Below are 19143 nucleotides of genomic sequence, written 5' to 3'. Positions count from 1 at the left end.
GCTGGGGGCCTAGGGCAGGAGAACACTCCTGGGAGCAGCGTTCACTCTGCTTTATGGTGACATGGTCCATGAAAACCAGTTTTGACTCAAAAGAAGAAAAGTGACCTGGGTAGAAGTTTGTCATTCTCAGCAAACTTTTGGGCCCTTTTGCAGTGGGATTTGCCAGACATAATTTGATTTTCACACCTGTGCTCAGGAACAGGCCTGTCTTCTCACCACCTTGCAGAGAAGCTGGCAGTGGAAGACAGAGGAGACAGAGATGAGGCCCCAGTCCCAGGAGGGAAGCAAGGGTCTGTTCCCAGGAGCTTGGGCTGTTGAGGGTCTCCTCTCCTGTTTGTGCCCCAGGGTTAGGCACCCCAAAGATTCCACCCAATTCTTGCACAGGCAAAGCATACTTTCAAAACATTTATAATTATTTCACCTACTTCTTCAAAAATGACACAAGTCTTTGGCTTACAAATAAAAAGCATAAAGAGAATAAAACCAAAAAACATGAGAATGAAAATAAGAGAAAAGAGCCAAGCAGGAGGAGAGTTAAATCAGAGACACCAGGGTAGGGGAAGCTGTAGCAGCAAAAAAAGCTTTGCTCTGAGCTTCCTGGCAGCCAGGGTAAAGCAGAAAACGAGTTCATTTGTTTGCTGAGAGGGAGCAAACCAGATCAGGGAGAACATTCTTTTCCCAGCTCTTGAGCTATACAGGGTGTTTGCTGAGTAAGTCTTTCTAGAAGGGTAGAAGAGAGGCCAGTGGGAGGGAGGGGTCTTCAGCAGCAAGTTTGCCCAACACTCAGGAACACTCTTTCCTGCACCACTGCCTCCCCATCAAGCCTGGGTGGCAGGCAGGGGTCTCAGGCAGAGTCACTTTGTGAAGGTCACTCAGAGGGGCTCAGACAAGAGCTCAGCGAGACAAGGGAGCAGCTTCGGGGGCTCCGCTGGACTTGCTGTGGGGCCGGCCCTGACATAGCGGAACGAGACGCCGCCACCTGGGCTGGGCTGTGGCATTTGTGCCACAACAGTGGGGTCCTGGGTGACTTTCTGGCCCAGCCAGCACCTGAAGTGCGTGAGTTCTCTGTGAGCAATTGGAAGTAGGTCCATGCATGTCACTGTTTTGTTCACTGCATGCTTTCCAGCACCTGCTTGGTCCAGGCCCTGGGCCGAGTGCTGCAGGTACATTGGGCACCGGACAGACACAGCTGCCACCCAGAGGACAACCAGGTGCCACAAGGAGCCCAGAGGGAGGCATCTTGCCCAACCTGAGGAATATCAGGGGAGGCTTCCTGGTAGTGTCATGGTTGGGATTGGACTGGAGTTGAGTTTTGAAGAATAAAGAAAAGTTAGCCCAGTGGAAAAGGGGGGCAGGGACACCAGGGCCAGAGCCAGGACACTGCACTGAGTCCAGGAAGGTAAAGGGAAGCAGTGCCGTGGGCTGAGGTGGAAGGGATGCTGGCGAGGTGGGGAAGCAGCCCCAGGCCAGCACCAGTTGCGTACACCTCGCCATGGAGCTTGGCTTCTATCCTGAAAGCCCAGGGAGCCTTCAGAGGCTGTAGGCAGGGACAGGCACAGCCAGGACGAGGTGGGACTGGGCAGAGGACAGACCTCCCTGACTGTGTGTTGGGGGAGGGGGCAACGTTTGGGCTGGGCACATCCTGCTGCCTTTCTCCCAGCCCGCTGGGTTTGGTTGCTAGCTGGAGCAGCAGGACAAAGATAGTCACCTCAGGAGGACCAGAAACTACCGTGCCGATGCCTCTTCACACTCTCCATCTGGCAGGATCCTTCTCCCCGTTTCATAAATGTGAAAACTGACCTCAAGATGACTGGTTTAAAGCTACATGGCTCCTCAGCCGACCTGGGACTGCCCACTTTAGGGTGTCCCATCCCAGGCCCGGGCCCTTTCTGCCAGCCCAGCCTGGACCTCTGAAGCTTTCAGTCCAGGGCCCTGTCTCATGTGGCCCTCTCTCTAGAGCAGTAACAGCGCCTCAGGGGCTCTTCTGGTGACGGATGTTCCCTCCTGGATTGCCCTTCTCCAGCCCTCTCCAAGCCCCCAAGCCAGTGTGGGCCCTGGGCAACCCTGTCCTGGAGTGGGAGGTAGCAGAACTTCCTGGTGATCGATGGCCAGACCCCACTCCACCCCACCCCGCTGGCATTCAAGACGTTTCCCAATCTGACTGCAACCTCCTCCGGTCTTACTGTGTCCCCCGCTCTGCCATAAGCGAAGCCACCCAATACTTCCTTCAGCCGGGCACCTTCCGCCCAGCATGCCGTCAGCCCCTCAGGCAGAGAGAACAGCAGAGGCAAAGGATCTGGGGAAGGAGGGGTTGTGTTTGCAGAACTGGAAGAAGTTTGTGTGCCTGGAACGCAGACAGTGAGAGGGAGAGACCACAGGAAGGACTTTTGTCTTTGTCCCAAGAACCCTGGGTGGGAGATGTCATTTATAGGGTTTCAGACAGGGAATGATGACCAGGTCTGCACTGCAAAAAAGGTGTCTCTGGAAGCAGGAGGACTGGGGAGGGGCAGTTGCTGTTGTCTGGGTGGGAGAGGGTTGTCCAGGCTGAGAGCCCTCAGAGCCCCTTCTCTAGGAACCTCTGGCTGACCCCCACCCCACCCAGGATTTACTGTGAGGGTGCAGCAGGTGGTCACCGTGAGGAGTGACTGGAGGATCCCAGGGATCCCCAGCCCAGCTGAAGGGAAACTTGGGTACCCATGCAAGCAGGACCTGGGTTATTAAACTATGTGCTCCCAGATCCTACCCCAGAATGTTGGGTTTACCTGCTGAATAGATGGGTTGTTGGGGGGAGCAGGGGATGGGCAGGCAGATGGATGGCGAGACGATTAGAGTGGAAGGGTGGGTGGCGTGCACAGCTAGCTGCAGGCTGGGTGGGTCTGCCCTGGAGCACTCTTTGCTCCTGAGTCATAGAAGGAGCTTCAGGCCTAAAGGTCCTGGTAAGAGCTTATGAGCCACGACCCTGACTTTTCCTCTGACCCTCCTGAACTCTGAAATGTAGTCAGTCCTTCCCGACTTCTCAGAGCCTCTTTGCTCTCGAGTCAATTCTTGATTTTTTCCTTCCCCAACCATCACGTGTTTAACTCCCTATAGTACCACCCCAACCAACTGTGTCTTTCAGCCACATCGGTGGAGAGGCCCAGGAAGTTGCCCTCCTAGCAGCCAGCCCTTCCTTCAAGCTGCCTGTCCCCTGGAGCAGGGGCTCATGGAAGCATGCAGACACTGGTAGCCGTCCGGTTTCTCCTTGGCCTTTACTGTCACAGCCCTCCATCAGGCCCCACTCTGTGCCTCTGTTCCAGATGCCATGCAAGCCCTGCCAGCCGCCTCAGTAGGACCTGGCATGTCCACTCAGAACAGGCTAGGGACAATGTAGTCGCTGTGGACGCCGTCAATCAGCCCTTGCCCATTGTTGTGGACGAACCAGCAGGCAACTTTTGTGCCAGCGCTGACGTCCTTCCTGTAGTCCTTCTGGGAGCCCCTGGGAGAAAGGAGAGAGATGCTGTGATACACGGGGTAGGCAAGATGGCTGCTGCGCCCAAGGACCTAAGGTTGAAAAGGGGTGTGAAGTTGCCAATTCTAGGAGTCCAGACTCTGGTCAAGAATGAGGCCTTGTGGTTACTCCTTCTAGTGGGTCAGATTTGGCCTTTTCCCAGTTAGAGGGGGCCAAGACCCCAGAGGGAAACAAGGATGCCCCACAGATGACAAAAGCCAGCTGGGCTGATGTGCGTGGGCAGAGAGAGCTCCTTCCTCCTGTCTTGTGACAGGGCAGGGTGAGGACGTCAGTAGAGTCTCCTCACCGGGTAACCGTCAGCCGATGGTTCTTCACCACCATTGTGGCATCTGGCTTTGTGGGGTCAGAGCCTGGGTGGACGTCAGACACTTTAAAGTCAAAGGGGTGGAAGAATTGTCCTGGAAATAAAAACATTCACACTGTCAGCCCTGCCACCACCATATGTGACATGGCCACTGGCCTTCCAAGGTAGATGCAAAGGCTGGATGGGGTGTTGAGCCCTGGGTCCAGGGTGGCTAGGCTGGCCCTTTGCATGGCTTTTTCCCTCCACCATGTGGCCTGAACAACCTGAGGCTTGAACATTTCGTACCCAGCAGCCCATGTGTCTGTGCTGACATCCGATGACTGTCCACTACATAGAAGCCCAGGAAGTCATGGTGGATGGGCTGTTTCTTCCACACCTGATGCAAGACAACCACAAAAGTAACCCCATCTCCAAAGGAGACCACCATGTTCTTCCTGTCAATCGTCACAGACAGTCTAGGAGAGAAGAGGAGGTCAGCAGTGAGGCCCAGTGGCCATGACACCAGGCATCTGAATCAAGGGTGTCTCAGCAGGAGACATGACACCTGAGAGCACACAGACTCCAGAAACTATGTCAGGGGTGTTGGAGAGAAGTCGCTCATGCATGTTGACTGTGCACTCCACTGAGTGGGTCCCTGCTCCTCTGTAAGCAGGAGAAGGGGCTGTCCTGGGCGTCTGGAGGCCCGGGATCGAACCCCAGCTCCACCACTGGCTTCCTGTGCGACATTGGGCAGGTTCTACCCCTCTCTGAGCCTCTGTGGAACTAACACCACTGCCCTGCCCACCCAGCTTGGGGTGATCTGAAGACACACGAGAGGCTGAGGAGTTTGAGAACAAGCAAGTTCAGCCAGACACGATGCATGTAGGGATCTTTGTCGCTATCAGCTTGCTTGCCAGGTCCACCTAATGCTTTCGTCCACACAGCCCTTCACTCAAGGTCAGTCCTGTGAACTGTCTAGCTACCAATACTGCCTCTGACGGGGGCCCCAGGGGTTGGTGGGGGGCCACCATGGTCACCCTCCCGTAGGCAGGGGCTGAACTCTGAGGCCACTGGTCTTTCCTGTGAGCCCTGTGGATCTTCTGTCCTGCGATTTGTTCAAATCCCTCCTTAGACCCTTGCACTATAGCGCCTCTCAGAGACCCAGTAGTGGGGCTTTACCCATCCTCTGTGACCGTGACCGTGTCCAGCCAGCTGAACGTGCTCTGTGCAGCCCCATGCCACAGGGTGATCCTCTCCGGTGTCACCTCAATCTGGAAGTCCATCTGAGCATTGGCAATGCCCAGCTTGCCAAAGTAAGTTTTTCTGGTCTGGGAGTCCAGGCTGCTTCTCTTCTCACCAATGATCTGCCCGTTAACTGTGAGGCCTGCCAGAGGGGCAGGGTAGCAAGAGACCAGCAAGACCTGAGTCCAGGCTGGTCTTTAGGGACGCACCTTCCCCTTCAGCCAGACCTACTGAGGGGTAGCCCAGTGGGGGCCCCATTGAGAGACCAGGACTTCAGAGCCAACCCTGTCTGTTCTTAGACACATGGGGGTCACACTACTGGCTGAGGGCCCACACTGTGGATCTGCCCCTTGCCTGGGCCAGTGTTGTTCAGACAAAAATGATTCCCTACACACAGGCTGGGTCCTGCCTGCATGCCCAGGCTGCACTTAATTCTAACCATCTCCCCAACACCACTGGCCCCGGGGGCACTAGGTGAGCCTGTGGCTCTGGGTGGAATCTGTAATCCCTACAGGATGTAATCTGCATATAAGATGGGTGATTTATAGGCAGAGTGAGGAGCTAGTCCATGTGCCTATCCTAGGGACTCCAGGCCCTCCCAGGAATAGACCCTGGCCCCAGCCTGCAGTCCCCACCTGTGACAGGGTCCTGAATGAGGCGCAGCACTGTGCCTGGCTCTTCGTCGATGTTGAAGCAGATGGCATCGTCCTTCTCTGGAACTTGGATGATGAAGTGGGGGTCCCCATCCACTGAGTGCACATAGAGAAAGGGCTGGCTTCCAGGGTCTCTTACTGTTCCGGGGCCCTCCCCTTGCCTCCTAGTCTCCGTGGGATGAACTCCTAGACAGGTAGGAGGCGCTTGGCCCTGGGCCCTGGGCCACGCCACAGGAGCTGGGGAACTCACCGTAGTAGGGTGTCTGGGGAGGCTGGGAGTTGGCTGTGGACGCAAAGGGAGAGAGAGCTGAGCTAAACAAGCAGGCGGGGAGGGTCCAGGACCCCCACCCAGAGTTCGGTTCATGCCTCTCCCCTTCCTGCTCCCTAATGCTCTTAAACCCACACCTTCCCTCGTCTCCTCAGGACCCCCCAACCATCTGCCTGTCCCAGAGAGCTGATTCAGGAAAGACTCCGGAGGGGGATGGCACACGGCCACGCTCTGTGGCAGCTGGCACATACTCACTCAGGTAAGCCATGGAGGGGATCACTGAAAAAAGAAGCCAGAGGGCAGGCGTGAGCAAGGTCTAGGGGTTCCCTCCGCCCAACCCCATGCCTTCTACCTGTCTCGGAGCTGCTGGTCCCCAGTGGGGCCCCAACGCTGACAGATAGAGGGTGGGAATATGACCCCCTAAGTTTAGGCTTTAGAAATGGGACATGCCTAGGAAACTCCTTTCTAGGGCTGGTGGGTAATATGGGTGTAATGTTAATACTGGGGCTCAGCACTTCCACGTAGCTAAAATGCAAGCCATTAGGTCGTCAGTTTCTGTGTCAGGAGCAATGCCGTCCCCCACCCCTGAACTCCCACCCCCAGGGCGGGATGAGGCTCACAGGTGATTGTTGTCTTTGGTAGTAAAACACCCACCCAGACGCAGCAGGCGGGCACACACACACACACACACACACACACACACACACACACGCACGCACAGTGACTACATTTCACAGGGCTGTTCAGAGGGCAAAGCCATGACCCATTCCAAATATACTGCTTGGTTAGGACAGCCTGTATGGATAGAGACAAGGCAGGCCGGTAGGGGCAGGGGAGGCCCTGACTGGTGCTGGTGGGTTTGTGGGGCGGGTGATGGTCAAATTTTACAATGAGAGAAACGCAAAGTGCTGTGAATTCCAGCGCAGGCACTGGAACCAGGCTGCCTGGGCCAAAGTCCCGGCTTGGCCTCCTGTTGACTGAGTCATTGAGCAAATAGATTTAACCTCTCTGTGCCTCAGTTTCCTCACTGTAAAATGGAACCATGAGAGGACTCCCTTAAAGGATTGCTGTGGGATTAGTCGAGTGCTAATTGAGTTGCTAATTTTTGTAGGTCACAGAATACTTTCATACTGATTGTCCTTCCTTGGGCAGGGGAAGCTACCGTCAGTCAACTGACGAGAACCCTTAGGCTCAGAGTGGAACAGAGCCCAGCCCCAGGCCCCTGGTGAGTTCACAGCAGAGCTGGGAGCTGAATCCAGGTGTCCTGAGGGCCCCTCCCCAGGCAGTACATCCCCAGCATGATTGAAAAGGCCTCCTTGGTCCTCTCTTGTCGTCCTCCTGGGGCACCCACCCAGCTGTGGCTAAAGCTCACCTTCTGCATCCGCAGGCCCTGGGAGGGAGGAAGAGGAGAAATGCATTAGAGGCCACAGACTCCTGGTGTCAGGGCCAATATGACCGACTTACTGCCTGGCCAGCCAGCCCCAGGCCTCGTGTGGCCCCTGCAGGAACCAAGAGCTCCTGGAGGCAGAGGCCTGGCCCAGACCGGCTCTTTACCTCCCAGCCCCAACCCCCATGGCCTGTGCCAGTTGCAGGGACACTCAGGACCCCCCGTCTTGGGGTCTGGTTGAGCAGGCCTGGTCCCAGCCTCCAGCTCTCAGGGCCGCTTCCTCTCACAGTCCCCAGGCACCTGCTCCAGGCCTAACTTTTAGGTCAGAAGTGCTTCTTCTTGTCTAACTGAACCCTTCCATGCTGCAGCCTAAGTCCCTTTCCTGGAAATGACCCTGGGCACTGTGCCCTTTTAGAAACTTCAAGGCTCCTATTCACACTAATGGCTTCGCTCCCTCTACAACACCCTCCCCATCCCTTGGCCAGTTTTCCTTCGATGCCTCCAGGACCTGCACTTCTCAGAAGGTCTGGTCTCCTCAGCCTGGCCCTCTTCTCTTCAGGGCACCTAAGGCCAGGGGCCTGGAAGAAGGCCTCTGAGTTCTGGCCCCTACCCTCTGTGCCCACCTTCCCCAGGTTTGTCGGCAATGGCTGTCTTGTTCTCGTTGTCCTCAGGCTTGGTCACCACCATGGAGGTCAGTGGAGTCACGAAGTGGTACTTGAGGGACAGGTCCAAGGTCTGGGCTGTGAGGTTCTCCTTCTCCTCGCCATGGGCATTCTTACTGTGGGGAGGGGCGGGGTGGGAGGGTCAGCCCAGGACCCTCCTCCACCCCTCCCAGTGGGGTCCCCTAGGATAGAGCCCACTAGCACTCAGAAAAAACTGGTTCACCAGCTCCCTGGGACAGACGGACATGCCCTGATTCCTCTCTGGACCTCAGTTTCCCCACCTGAAAAATACAAGGGGCTCAAGATGGCCACTGCAACAATCAGTCATGGTAGTGTTCACATGCTGAGTGCCAGCGGCTTTCCTGGCCGAGCCCACTTAATAGAAGGCTGACACGGCCCTCTCGCATGGGTCCGAGCTCTGCTCCCTGTGGCTGAGGGCTGGGGTCCCAGCCTTTGGTTGTGTTCAGCATCAACATCTCTGTGGGCCCATGCTGGGTGCCGGGAACAGGATGCTAAGGCCCACCCCTGCCCTCAAGGTGCTCCCAGCCTGCTGCTTGAGCCCCAGATGATAGACCCAGCTCTTCTCCAGGGAAAACAGGCCATGGGGCCTGGCCAAGAAGAGGGCAGGGCAGCTGGAGTGGGCGTGGAGGTACACTTCCTGGGGTGTAAGTTTCCTCCTCGTGGGCTCCCCCTGGAGCATAGCCAGCACAGGTAGGTGCTGGGGCAGTGCTGGGGGCTGAGTGCGGGGCCCGGCCGTGTGAGAGGTGGGCCAGGGTCACCATTTCTCCAGCAGCTGCTCGATAGTGAGGTAGGCCCAGAGCCGCTCAATGTAGTTCCCAAAAATGTAGTCCCGCTCCTTCAGGGCCTTCTCCATCTCCTTCATGTCCAGCTCCTCAGTGAATGTCAGGTCGTTGATGGCCTGGGGCAGGGGTGGGAGAAGGTGAGAGGCTGGAGGCCTGGAGCCAGGAGCCAGGTGGGCCTTGTTCAGGAGCTGCTACTGCTGGGCCGTCAGCCAGGAGGCTGGAGCCCTATCCGTGCGGATCCCCCATCCCCAGCGCACAGCCGGGCCCCGGCCCAGCTTACCCCATGGCCCTTCACGTCTGCCTTAAAGCTGTTCATGTCCTCATCTGCCAGGCGTCCAGCCACCACAATCTCAGAGCCGTCATAGAAGTGCTGGTAACTGTTCTGGGTGAGGTCCAGGATGGCATTCTCAGGGTACTCCACCTCCACATCTGTCAGCAGCGGGTTGGCCACCTCTTCATAGAAGCCCTGGAGTCCAGATAGGGGACCTGCTCATCTCAGGCCACCAGGGCGGGCAGAGAGAGGACAGGGTGTGCAGGCTCCCACTGGCGCCTCTGCGGGTTGTTGAGTCTCCCGGGCTGGGCCAGTCCTGACTCCTGAGGTCTACTTCCATGTGGCCCTGACTGTGCCCTTCAGTTTGGGGGAGCCCTTCCTCACTGAGTTCCCCCCTCCCCCCAGGTAGAGACTAGGAGGAATAGAAAAGGAAAGGACAGAGTTCTTGGCACATAGAAAGGACTCAAGAAATGTTTGTTGGAACGAAAGTAAGAAGGAAGGGTAGAAGCTGACTAAAGAAGGCGATGTGGGGTGAGAGCATGGAGACCCGGAGACTGACAGGAGGAAGGCCGGGGGTGTCCACTGCAGAGGTGGAGAAGCAGTCACCTGTGCCAGGGAGGAGGGGGAGGGTACCAGATTTAGCAAATGAAAATACAGGACATGAGTTAAACTTGAATATCAGGTAAATGACAAGTGACTTTTTAGTATAAGTACAGCTGTCATGGGATGAATTGTGTACCCTCAAAATACATAGGTTAAAATCCTTACCCCCAGTACCTCAGGGCATGACCTTATTTGGGGAAAGGGCCTTTACAGAGGTAATCAAGTTAAAATGAAGTGTTCAGGATGGACTCCAATCCAATCCGACTGGTGTCCCTATGAAAGGAGGAAATTTGGACCCAGAGACAGACATGCACACAGAGAAGATGATGTGAAGATACAGGGAGAAAATGGCCATCTACAGGCCAAGGAGAGAGGCCTGGAACAGATCCTTCCCTCGCAGCTCTCAGAAGGAGCCAGCCCTGCTGACACCTTGATTTTGGAGTTCTAGCCTCCAGAACTGTGAGACGATAAATTTCTGTTGTGGAAGCCACCCAGTTTATGGTAATTTGTTAAGGCAGCACTAGTAAACTAATACAGTGTCCTATGCAATATCTGGAGCATGCTTGCTAAAAAATTATTTGCTGTTTATGAGAAATTCATATTTAACTGGATGTCTTGTATTTGATCTGGCAATCCTACAGAGGAAGCAGGTCTGTTCTGTGTAGCCCACAGACAAAGTCAGAACCAGTATGGATGGGTAAGAGATAACCAGAGGTAGATTTCAACCCAAGAGGAAGTTCTTTCTAATAACCGAAATTGTCACACAGTGGAACAGTTTCCTGAGGAAGTAGTGAGCTCCTTATTCCCAGAGGTGTGCAAGACAAGACATACCTGCAACTGCACGTTGGCATCGGAATCCTCATAAATGCGGCGGGCAAGCCCGTGGTTCTCCAGGGCCATACGCTCTAGGAAGTTATAATTCAGATTGTTGCCAAAGCCCAGGTTATATAAGGGGAACTTGCCACCAATGGCATTCCGCACATTCTCTTGGATTTTTTCAGGTCTGCTTTCACCTACAGGAGAAGGAGGTGTTCACGCTCCAGCCACAGCCCCGGCGGCTGTCAGGAGAAGCTGTGTCTGGACAGATCTGACTCCTACACGTGCAGTTGGCGGAGTCATGGCCACCAGCCCTTGTAGAGGCAGACGTGGGAAGGCCTGGCAGGGAGGCAGGGCCCTGCCCTTGAGGGGCTCACAGACCATGGGGGACCCTGGAGAGAGCTGCCCAAGGTCTTGCAGCACGCCAGCTACAGAGCCAGGAGCGGCAGCCAGAGTTACACCCGCTGCCTCACCCACATTGGCGTCCCCGTCGGTCAACATGATGACAATGGAGGTGCTCCTCTCCAGGACTCTGTACTCCTCCCGGGCCTTGTTCAGCATACTGATGCCCTTCAGCAGCGCGTCGTTGATGTTGGTCACTGGCACACAGACAGACAGACGGCACCATGGGAGCGTGTCCTCAGGGTGCCAGGGTGGAGGAGGTCGAGACAGCAGGCCCTGCTCACGTGCCCAGGGACCCTACCTGCCCATATGTGGTGGTACTCAGTAAATATCGACGGAATGACTCAGTGAGTGATGAATGAATGACTTAGTCTTTCAAATGAGTAAAAAGACCAGCCTCTCAGGGCTGCCGGAAGGATAGATGCACACGGTGATTGTAAGAGCAATTTGGAGAACAGTCAAATGGACTCCCAGCCCCTCTCACAGGGAGGAGTGGGGAACAGTATAGACATCACTTGTCATCTTTCATACAAAACTGCCATGGATAAGGGTATCTTGCTGGGGCTAGTGGGGCACCAGGATCACAGGTTAGAAACAGAAAGAATGGCTTTCCCTAGACCACAGAGAAGACACCCCAGTATCTAGCCTGAGGACTCCCCACCCCCACCTCTACCCCCAGCCAGGGTCTGGACCAGCAGAGTCTCTGCCCCAAGGCAGGAGGGAGATAGGCTGCTCAGGCAGAGAGGAGTGGCAGGATGTGGCTCCCTCCCCTCTGTTCTTACTTCCTTGATCACGAATATTCATCACAAATTTCCTGGCCTCCTGGATGTTCTCAGGAGTGGCTTGAACTAAAGTGTCTTTCCAAGTGGTCACACCTCCACTGAACAGGATGAAATTCAGGTAGTCATCCTCTTTCACATCCTCCAGAATTTTGAGGAGGGCATCCTTTGTCTGGGAAGGAGAAAGACAAGCAGACAAGAAGATGTCTTCCCAGCCTGGGCTGGCAGTGAGGCCCATGCCATCTGCAAAAAAAGGGGCAGATGATTTGTGCCTTTTTAGAATCCTGTCCCCCTTTCCCATCTTTCACTGGAAATATTGGCTTCGTCCACTTTTTTAAAATCTCTCTCTCCCACCCACATGTCCCACCCCCACCCCCTTTGCACCAAGGAGAGTACCTGCTCCATTTTCCGACCGTGCATGGAGCCACTGACGTCAATCACGAAGACCACGTTCTTGGGCACCACCGGAAGGCCTTGAGGTGCAAAGAAGTGCACGAAGTAGCCATTGACGATCTGGAAAGGGGAGAGAGAGAGAGGAGGCCAGTATCCCTTCAGCAACCTCACGTTGGCTGCCCTTGCAAATAGGACGCAGCCGTTAACCAGCCCAAAATAAAGATGTCCTTTCCACCCCTCCAGGGGTGCCACACGAAGGCTCTGGACTACCTATCGTCCCCACACCTTGCAGGAAACTCATCCTTGGGCTGAGGATCAAGGGTGTCTCACTAGATGAAGCTGCAGCCCCTCCCCACATCAGCCCTCACTCCACCATGGTGGGGAATCTACCAGCCTGGCAGAGGCAGTCGGCAGGTACCTACCTGCACATTGGCTGGAGACTCTCTGTTCACGTCATAGGTGATGATAAAATCTCCTTTGAGGAGGGAGTCCGTACAGGTTGGGCATGAACGTTGTTGATCCAAGCTGGGCTTGAAGGACACGTGGCCCTGAGGGAGGGTGATGGCCAGCCTTGCTCAGCTTGGCCAGGGCCTGCCCTCTGCAGACCTCAGCCCGGGGCTGCCCTGGGGAGCACGGTGCAGTCCTCATGGCGAGGAGCCTGTAGGTAGGTGCCTGGGCAGTCCTGCCACCCTCTGGGGTGCTCGGCCTTTCTGAGCACCTCTCTTCCCTTGGGAGATCTGGAGCTCCTTGGAGGCCAGGGGCCTTATCTGAGCCAGCCTTTCACTCTTCCTGCTCACTGGGCCCACAAGTCCCTTAGCTATGGCTGCACTAAGAAGCCACTTTGGGAGGGGAATTCTGCACCATGAAAAGGAATTTCATGTTGGGTGGTATGTGTGTGTTGTTGCCAAGAGGAGGGGGAAGGGAGCAGAGTAGGGAATGGGGAGGGGGCCCTGGGTGAGGGCACCGCCTGCAGAGGCCAGCAGCCCTCTGAGCGTATGCTCCTTGGGCCTCACCCTGGGAGTCCTGACTGAGGTTTGCTGTCCATATAAACATTTATTCATCCACTGTCCATGATCAGCAAGGCCCCTGGAATTGCTGGGGACCTTGGGGACCAGAGCCAACCACCAGTACCAAGAATAAAATTCCCTTTTTTCTTTCACCCCTCATGTGGAATCAGATCTAAAAAACTCCCTCTGGCCTCGGTCTCCTTATCTGTAAAACAGGGACCAGTAACCTGCCCTGCCTGCTTCCCAAAGTAGAATGGGACCGGGCTATATAAATGGCTTCCCTGTCCCCCAGTGCAGTTGAGACCCCAGTTCCTCCGGCAGGTCATCATCAGCAAGCAGCCCCCTGCCTCCAGCATCCTCACTCCTGACCCAGGGGGCCTAGGAGAAAGGGGATGTTGCAGACTTATCCCCCCGCCACACGCACACACATGCACACTCTCTCCCTCTCTCTCTCTCTCTCTGTCTCTGTCTCTCTCCCTTGCATCTGTCAAATCCCCAGGTTCAGACTCGCCCTGCTAGGGTCAGTGTTCCTGCACCTGCCCCCCAGGCCCGAGGGGCATCTACACCACCTTTTTCCCTGAGAAGGACTTGGTGAGAGCGCTGCTCAAGAGGTCATTGGTGATGAATGAGGCTTCAGCATCCAGCGTACTTATGCCCTGGGGCTCGAAGATGTCTGCTGTGATCTGAAATGGTGAAAGGTAAGGAGATGTCACTCAGTGACAGTGCAGAGCCCAGCCTCCAGGACAACAAGGGCAAGGAGATGGGTCAGTGATATACAAGGAGCAGCCTCTAGGACAACTCTGTGACAGCCAAGCCTGCTGTCTCCCACCAAGAAAATGACCATAAGGGCTTTTAAGTGGGTACTCTGACCACAGAACTCTTCTACTACCTGCCATATGGTGCCCCAGATTCTACCACAAAAGCATTTCCTTTGGCTTTCCACTCTGATGTAGGTAAAATGCCCATGTAAGCAGTTAGAAGCATTACAGAGACACTTTGTGATGTTGCCCCCAAGGGCCCAGCACCCAACCTGGATCTGCCAGATGCCGCCCAGCCTCCTCCCCTTGGCCTGGGTGCTGTAGCCAGCGCCACTGTAATTCCCCCACGCCTCCTAACCAAGTGGTGGGGGCTGGGTTTCTGTGTTCTTGACCCTGCTGTGGAGTCTGCCCAGGGACCCTTCCCAGCACCCTGCCCCCAGCAGTTTCAGCAGGGGCTGCAGGAGAGCAGCTGATTACCTCAAAGTGCTTGACCAGTTGCTTGGGCTGGACCTTGAGGTACATCTCGTACTTGCCCTTGTGCCTCTTCAGCAGCTCCTCGTAGGTTAGCTCAAAGGTGACCTTGCTGCCTGCAGCCACATTGACTGAGACGGTGAATTTCTCCAGCTTCCTCCCAGAGGCCCTGGATGGGGGTGCAAGACAATGACTGCCCCAAAGACAGCACCAGCCCATCCTTCCTGGGCTTTGGGTCCAAGTCCCTTACCCTTGGGGGAGACCCCTACCCACTCTGAGCCTCGGTTGCCTCAAATTCAAAATGAGATAACGTTGTAAGAATTACGGCGCATTTTGCCAAATAATGATAATAATAGCTGCTGTTCTGTTGTTTGTGTCTCTGAGGGCCCTTACAGCCCTGACGTTCTCCCCAAGGCCTGGGGCCCACACTTACTTGACCAAGCCAGCTGTCTTGCCCTGGGACACGGCCTTTTCATACTGCTTCTTGGCAACTTCCTTCTCTTTGACATTCCCAGGGTAGGTAACACCATCAATGGTCCTACAGGGATAGAGAGCTGCTGGGGGACTCATGCTGAGCCAGACTCCCCTCCCAGCCCAGAGCCAGCAGTCGTGATGACACCCACAAGGTGAAGTTGGTGATGAAGGCTGTCTTGGGCAGCTCCACATTGAAAGAAACCTCCTTGGCAGTGTCTGCATGGTTGACGGCCCTGGTGGTGACGACATTGTGAGCGAAGCGGGAGGTCACCTTGCAGTGGACCTTGGTGCCGTAGACTTCGATGCCATCGACCACCTGTGGGAGAGGAACAGTGTTCAGCAGATGGTGACCAGCCAGCCTGAGGCACCCAGAAACCAGGACTTCCTCCTGGCCTCTCCCCTTCAAGCTCCCCTTTGTGGGCTCCAAAGCTCCTGCCTGGTAAGTGGCCCCTCCAGTCTCCCAGTCACCCATGTCAGAAGCCTGGGCAGCATCCTTGGTTGCCACCTTTAATTGGCCACCACTGTTCTGATGGTCACTCTGCATCCTTAGCTCTATCATCTGTTTACAGGCAGCTGTAGCCAGTGAGTTGGTATAAAAACCCAAATCTGACCCTGTCCTTCTGCCGCTTGAAGCGCTCCCGTTCTCACCACCGCTCTCAGGACAGTCTTCCCCCTGCCTCTGGGGGCCTCCAGGCAGGTGCTGCCTCTGCTCATCCCGTGCTCCATTCATGCCAGGTCCTAGCTCTTCCTGCTCATCTTCCACACCTCAGCTTGGAAGGAGCGTGTCCACACACACACCCCCAGCCCGCCCCCTGTGTCCTTTGGTGATTGCCTGCTTCTGTCTCCCAAATAGGCCCTTGTTTCCTATCTGAGGGCAGTGCATGGGGAGGGCCTTCGTGCCCCCCAAAACCCTCTTTCCAACGGGGTGATGGACCAAGGGACGCTCTATGGAGACGTCTGGGTTAAAGATGGATATAAAGATGCTGCGTGAAGGTGTGACGGGGCCATTCACTGTGTGTCTCCTGCCCTGTGCATGGGGCCTGACAAGTGCTCGGTAAGTGTTTGTGGGAAGATGGACTTGTGGAAGGGCGGTCCTCTGCTCTGTCAGCGGGTCCGAGGGCCACGGTTCCGTGGTGCTCTTTCCCAGGGCTCTGGAGTCACGGCGGGGGTCTGCGAGGGCAGGGGGCCATAGGCTGTTTGCCAGCTAGAGGAACCTGCCATTGTGGCCCACTCCTTCCGCTGTTGGGCAACTAGCTCCGTCCTGCCCTGCCCTGCCCCATCCCTGGTGAAAGTTCTCACCCCTTCCGGGAGGCTCCGTTTCTGCAAAAACAGACAAACACAGGGGTCAGGCCAAGTCCAAGGCTACAGTGGCTTGGCAATAGGCTCTGGGCTGAGGCCAAGGTTCAGCAGTGACCCCCACACACACACCTTGAGGGGCCTCTGGACATGGACCCACCCAGAGCCACATGTTGGAGTAGGAAGGGCTCTGAACAGATGGGGAAACTGAGGCGCAGGGAGGGAAGATCTCCAGTTCACCGGGGGGAACAGGGCAAGGAGGACCAAAGCCAGAGCTCTTCCCCTGCCCCATATACCCTGACTCACTCTGCCCTTCCCTGGGCCCCAGGCCCCTGAGGCCTCATGCAGACCCCACCACCACTGTACCCCGCACGGCTCAGCTCGGCCATTCCTAGAGGCCTCTACCCATGTCTCAGACGTGGACCTTCACAGCCCCTCAGTGAGGTGAGCTGGTCATGCAGCATCACCCACCTGACGGGTGGGGAGACAGAGGCCCAGGAGATTTAAGATCCTTGCCCAGGATTAGGGAGCAGGTCTGGAGCCCAGTTCCCCGCATACCAGCTCTGTTCCCTGCAGCTCACCGCCCAGCCTCTGCCTCCTCCACACCCTACACACAGGACTGCCGGCCTGGCCCCTCTGCCTGCCAGATGGTGAAGAGGGGGCAGATTTACCCCGAGTAGCCGGCCTAATCTTCTAGGGAAGCCAGAGACCGCCACACCGGAGAGCAGGGCCAAGATGAGGCAGGGCCACCGAGCAGACGCCATCGCTGAGCACACTGGCGGTACCTGGGCTCCTTATATGAGCAAGCCTAGTGTTTCCCAAGTGGGGTCATCGACCTGCAGTGTGGGCGGGAGGAGCAGGAGGCGGGAGGATCCCCCGGGAAGCTGGACACAGGTGGAGTAATGGGCCTGGATCTGACTGTACCAAGGAGGCCCGGTGGGTATCGTCAGCAGTCTTAGGACTTCACTCCCGGGGGCTGTGGGACAAGGAGGCCTCCGGAGAAAGCAGAAGCTCTGTGTTGGCAAATGGGCCCCGAGACCCCCTGGGAGGGGGCAATGGGAGACATAAACAGCATCTCAGCATTGTCGCCGCATCGCAGATGTGGTCTCTGGTCTGGCCTCCTGGATCACAGTCACCCCGCTCTTCTTGAGGCAGCCAGGGCACCAAACCAGACCCATCCCTCTAAGGCTCAGATCTCCATGGCTGACCCCTTGCTCGTTACTCTCTCTGTCTCCCGTGACCCCTTGAAAAGGATAACTCCCAAGTCCTGTGGTCCAGCTCCAACTTGCTTTCTGAACTTAACTCTCTTCCCACTGGCGTACCTCCGCCTTCTCTGCACATCACATCTCTTATCTCTGCCAGCCTGTGTCCCTCCTTCAGAAGTCTTCCTCTTTTGTCCCCTAGCTGACTACAGACAGCCCTGCTGCAGGCTCCAAGCTCCCGAAGGGCCTACATTCTGTCGTTACCTTTAGTTGAGTTCTCAGGTTTGGATCTGATCACTCTCTCTAGACTCTGAGCACCTGGAGGGCCAGGCCATGTGTCACATTCATCCCTGTGTTCCCAGTCTGGCCAGGAACTCAGCTGCCCTCGGCCTCTTGGAGAGTCATTCTCCTGAAAGTCTCCAGTGAGCCTGGAGTTCTGCTATCCAGCACAACGGGAGCCTCAGAGGCAGGGCCTTATCCCCTCCTAGTGGGGGCTGGGTCCTTCTGGGCCATCCCAGGGCCCTGCCAGCCCCTAGACCTTCCAGAGTGGCTACCATGTGCCGGCCATACCCATGTTCTTCTGAGCAAAGTGACCCAGTGACCCTCCTACTCGGCCACTAGTGAACAGTGTTGATGAGGACGCCTGAGCACAGGACAGCTAATTTATGGATGGTACCATGGTCTTGACTGAAAGCCAAGAGTGTACTTGACTGTGAGATGTACAGAGAGAGTTGACTGCTGAGGGCAGAGAAACAGAGTGAGAAGACAGAAAGCAGAAGCTCTGAGGCAGCAGAAGCCACAAAGAAGGAGTGGACTAGTGACTGGAAGTCGCAGGAGCCACAGAAGTAATGACAGAGAGCTGCAAAGTCAGCAAAACAATAGTGGATCAACAAAGGGAGCTGCTGAGGCCTGGCTGGGGGTCCCTGCTCTCCTCAGGCCTCCTGAACCCTGACCCACACTGCTGGCGGGCACCGAGTTCAGGGCTGACACCTGGGAGCAGAGAGAAGGGCCCTGCAGTCTAGCTCCCAGGACGTCTAGTTCATGAGGTCATCTTCAGCGTCTATGGTCGCTGACCACTGGGCTCTTGGGGCTGTGGCAGGGGTGGCAGAACTATTGTCCTGCCAGCATTGCCCAGTGGCTCTTTCTCACGGCCCTGCAGCCGCCTGAGGAGCTTTCCCCAGCCCCTCTCCTCCAGGCTACCGCCTCATCCCCCAATACTTGGAGTTTTGTGGGAGGGACAACTCAAAGTACGAAATTCTGAGGTTGCTCAAGAGGCCCCTGAGGGACAGCTGGGGACTTGGAGGGACCCAGAGTCATCATACAGAATTTCGAATTAAAGGAATCTAGGAAATCTTCAGGTCCACCCCATTTCCACTCTAGAGGACGGGAAAAGGAGGCCCCAGTTAGGCAGACTTTGCTGAGGGTGACCAGCCAGCTGGCAGCCCGTGGCTCTCCCTTGAGAAGCCCGGGATACGTCAGACGGTGGGCTGGGCTCTGAAATTCCACTGGCTGCCCCTCAGGGCTCTGTGTCCCTGGGCTTGGGGCAGCTCTGGACCTCAGCATTTGTGTTGTTGATCTGAGCCCCCATGGGCCTCATCTGGAATGGGAACTGGACAGAAGCCAGAAAAAGCAGAAACCCTTTGGAAAGGAGTGGGTGGAGGCCCATCAACCTTCGCCAAAAGGGCCAGTGGCTCCCCAAAGTACAAGTTCATCTCCACACACCCTGTAATGTCACATTTTAACTGGGCCCCTAGACAAGGCCCAGGGAAGGCATTCTGAAGGGGTATCAGGCATCAGTGTGAGAAGTCAGTGGACTGCTCTTCCTGGCCCCTGAAATCACAGCTTCTGGGCAGTGGCCGTCTCTG

The 19143-nt window shown here is 56.1% G+C and overlaps 1 protein-coding gene across 3 annotated transcripts; it reads right to left on the bottom strand.

The window, feature by feature from the left end:
• Positions 1-3225: 3225 nt before the first annotated feature.
• Positions 3226-16868, bottom strand: ITIH3 (inter-alpha-trypsin inhibitor heavy chain 3). 3 transcript variants are annotated; one of them, XM_024746385.1, is made up of 22 exons: positions 16748-16868; positions 16080-16100; positions 14930-15096; positions 14740-14844; positions 14313-14475; positions 13647-13760; positions 12493-12618; positions 12074-12190; positions 11681-11849; positions 10970-11095; positions 10512-10693; positions 9087-9272; positions 8783-8922; positions 7965-8119; positions 7327-7344; positions 6210-6233; positions 5937-5969; positions 5669-5782; positions 4971-5175; positions 4098-4267; positions 3795-3906; positions 3226-3475 (listed from the first exon to the last, which is right to left on the bottom strand). In XM_024746385.1, the coding sequence occupies exons 1-22, from the start codon at positions 16838-16840 to the stop codon at positions 3346-3348; spliced, it is 2670 nt and encodes an 889-aa protein (XP_024602153.1). In that variant the 5' UTR covers positions 16841-16868; the 3' UTR covers positions 3226-3345. The 3 variants fall into 3 exon arrangements, with proteins under 3 accessions (XP_024602153.1, XP_024602154.1, XP_024602152.1); XM_024746386.1 differs by lacking the exon at positions 6210-6233 and having other exon boundaries at positions 3346-3475; positions 16748-16840; XM_024746384.1 differs by lacking the exons at positions 16080-16100; positions 16748-16868 and having other exon boundaries at positions 3346-3475; positions 14930-15510.
• Positions 16869-19143: the final 2275 nt, after the last annotated feature.

Source organism: Neophocaena asiaeorientalis, unplaced genomic scaffold (genome assembly GCF_003031525.2).
Source record: "Neophocaena asiaeorientalis asiaeorientalis breed wild unplaced genomic scaffold, Neophocaena_asiaeorientalis_V1.1 scaffold251, whole genome shotgun sequence".
In the NCBI taxonomy this organism is placed as follows: domain Eukaryota; kingdom Metazoa; phylum Chordata; class Mammalia; order Artiodactyla; family Phocoenidae; genus Neophocaena; species Neophocaena asiaeorientalis.
Note: the sequence above shows the minus strand (reverse complement) of the source record. Positions and strands in the feature narration are given on the sequence as shown.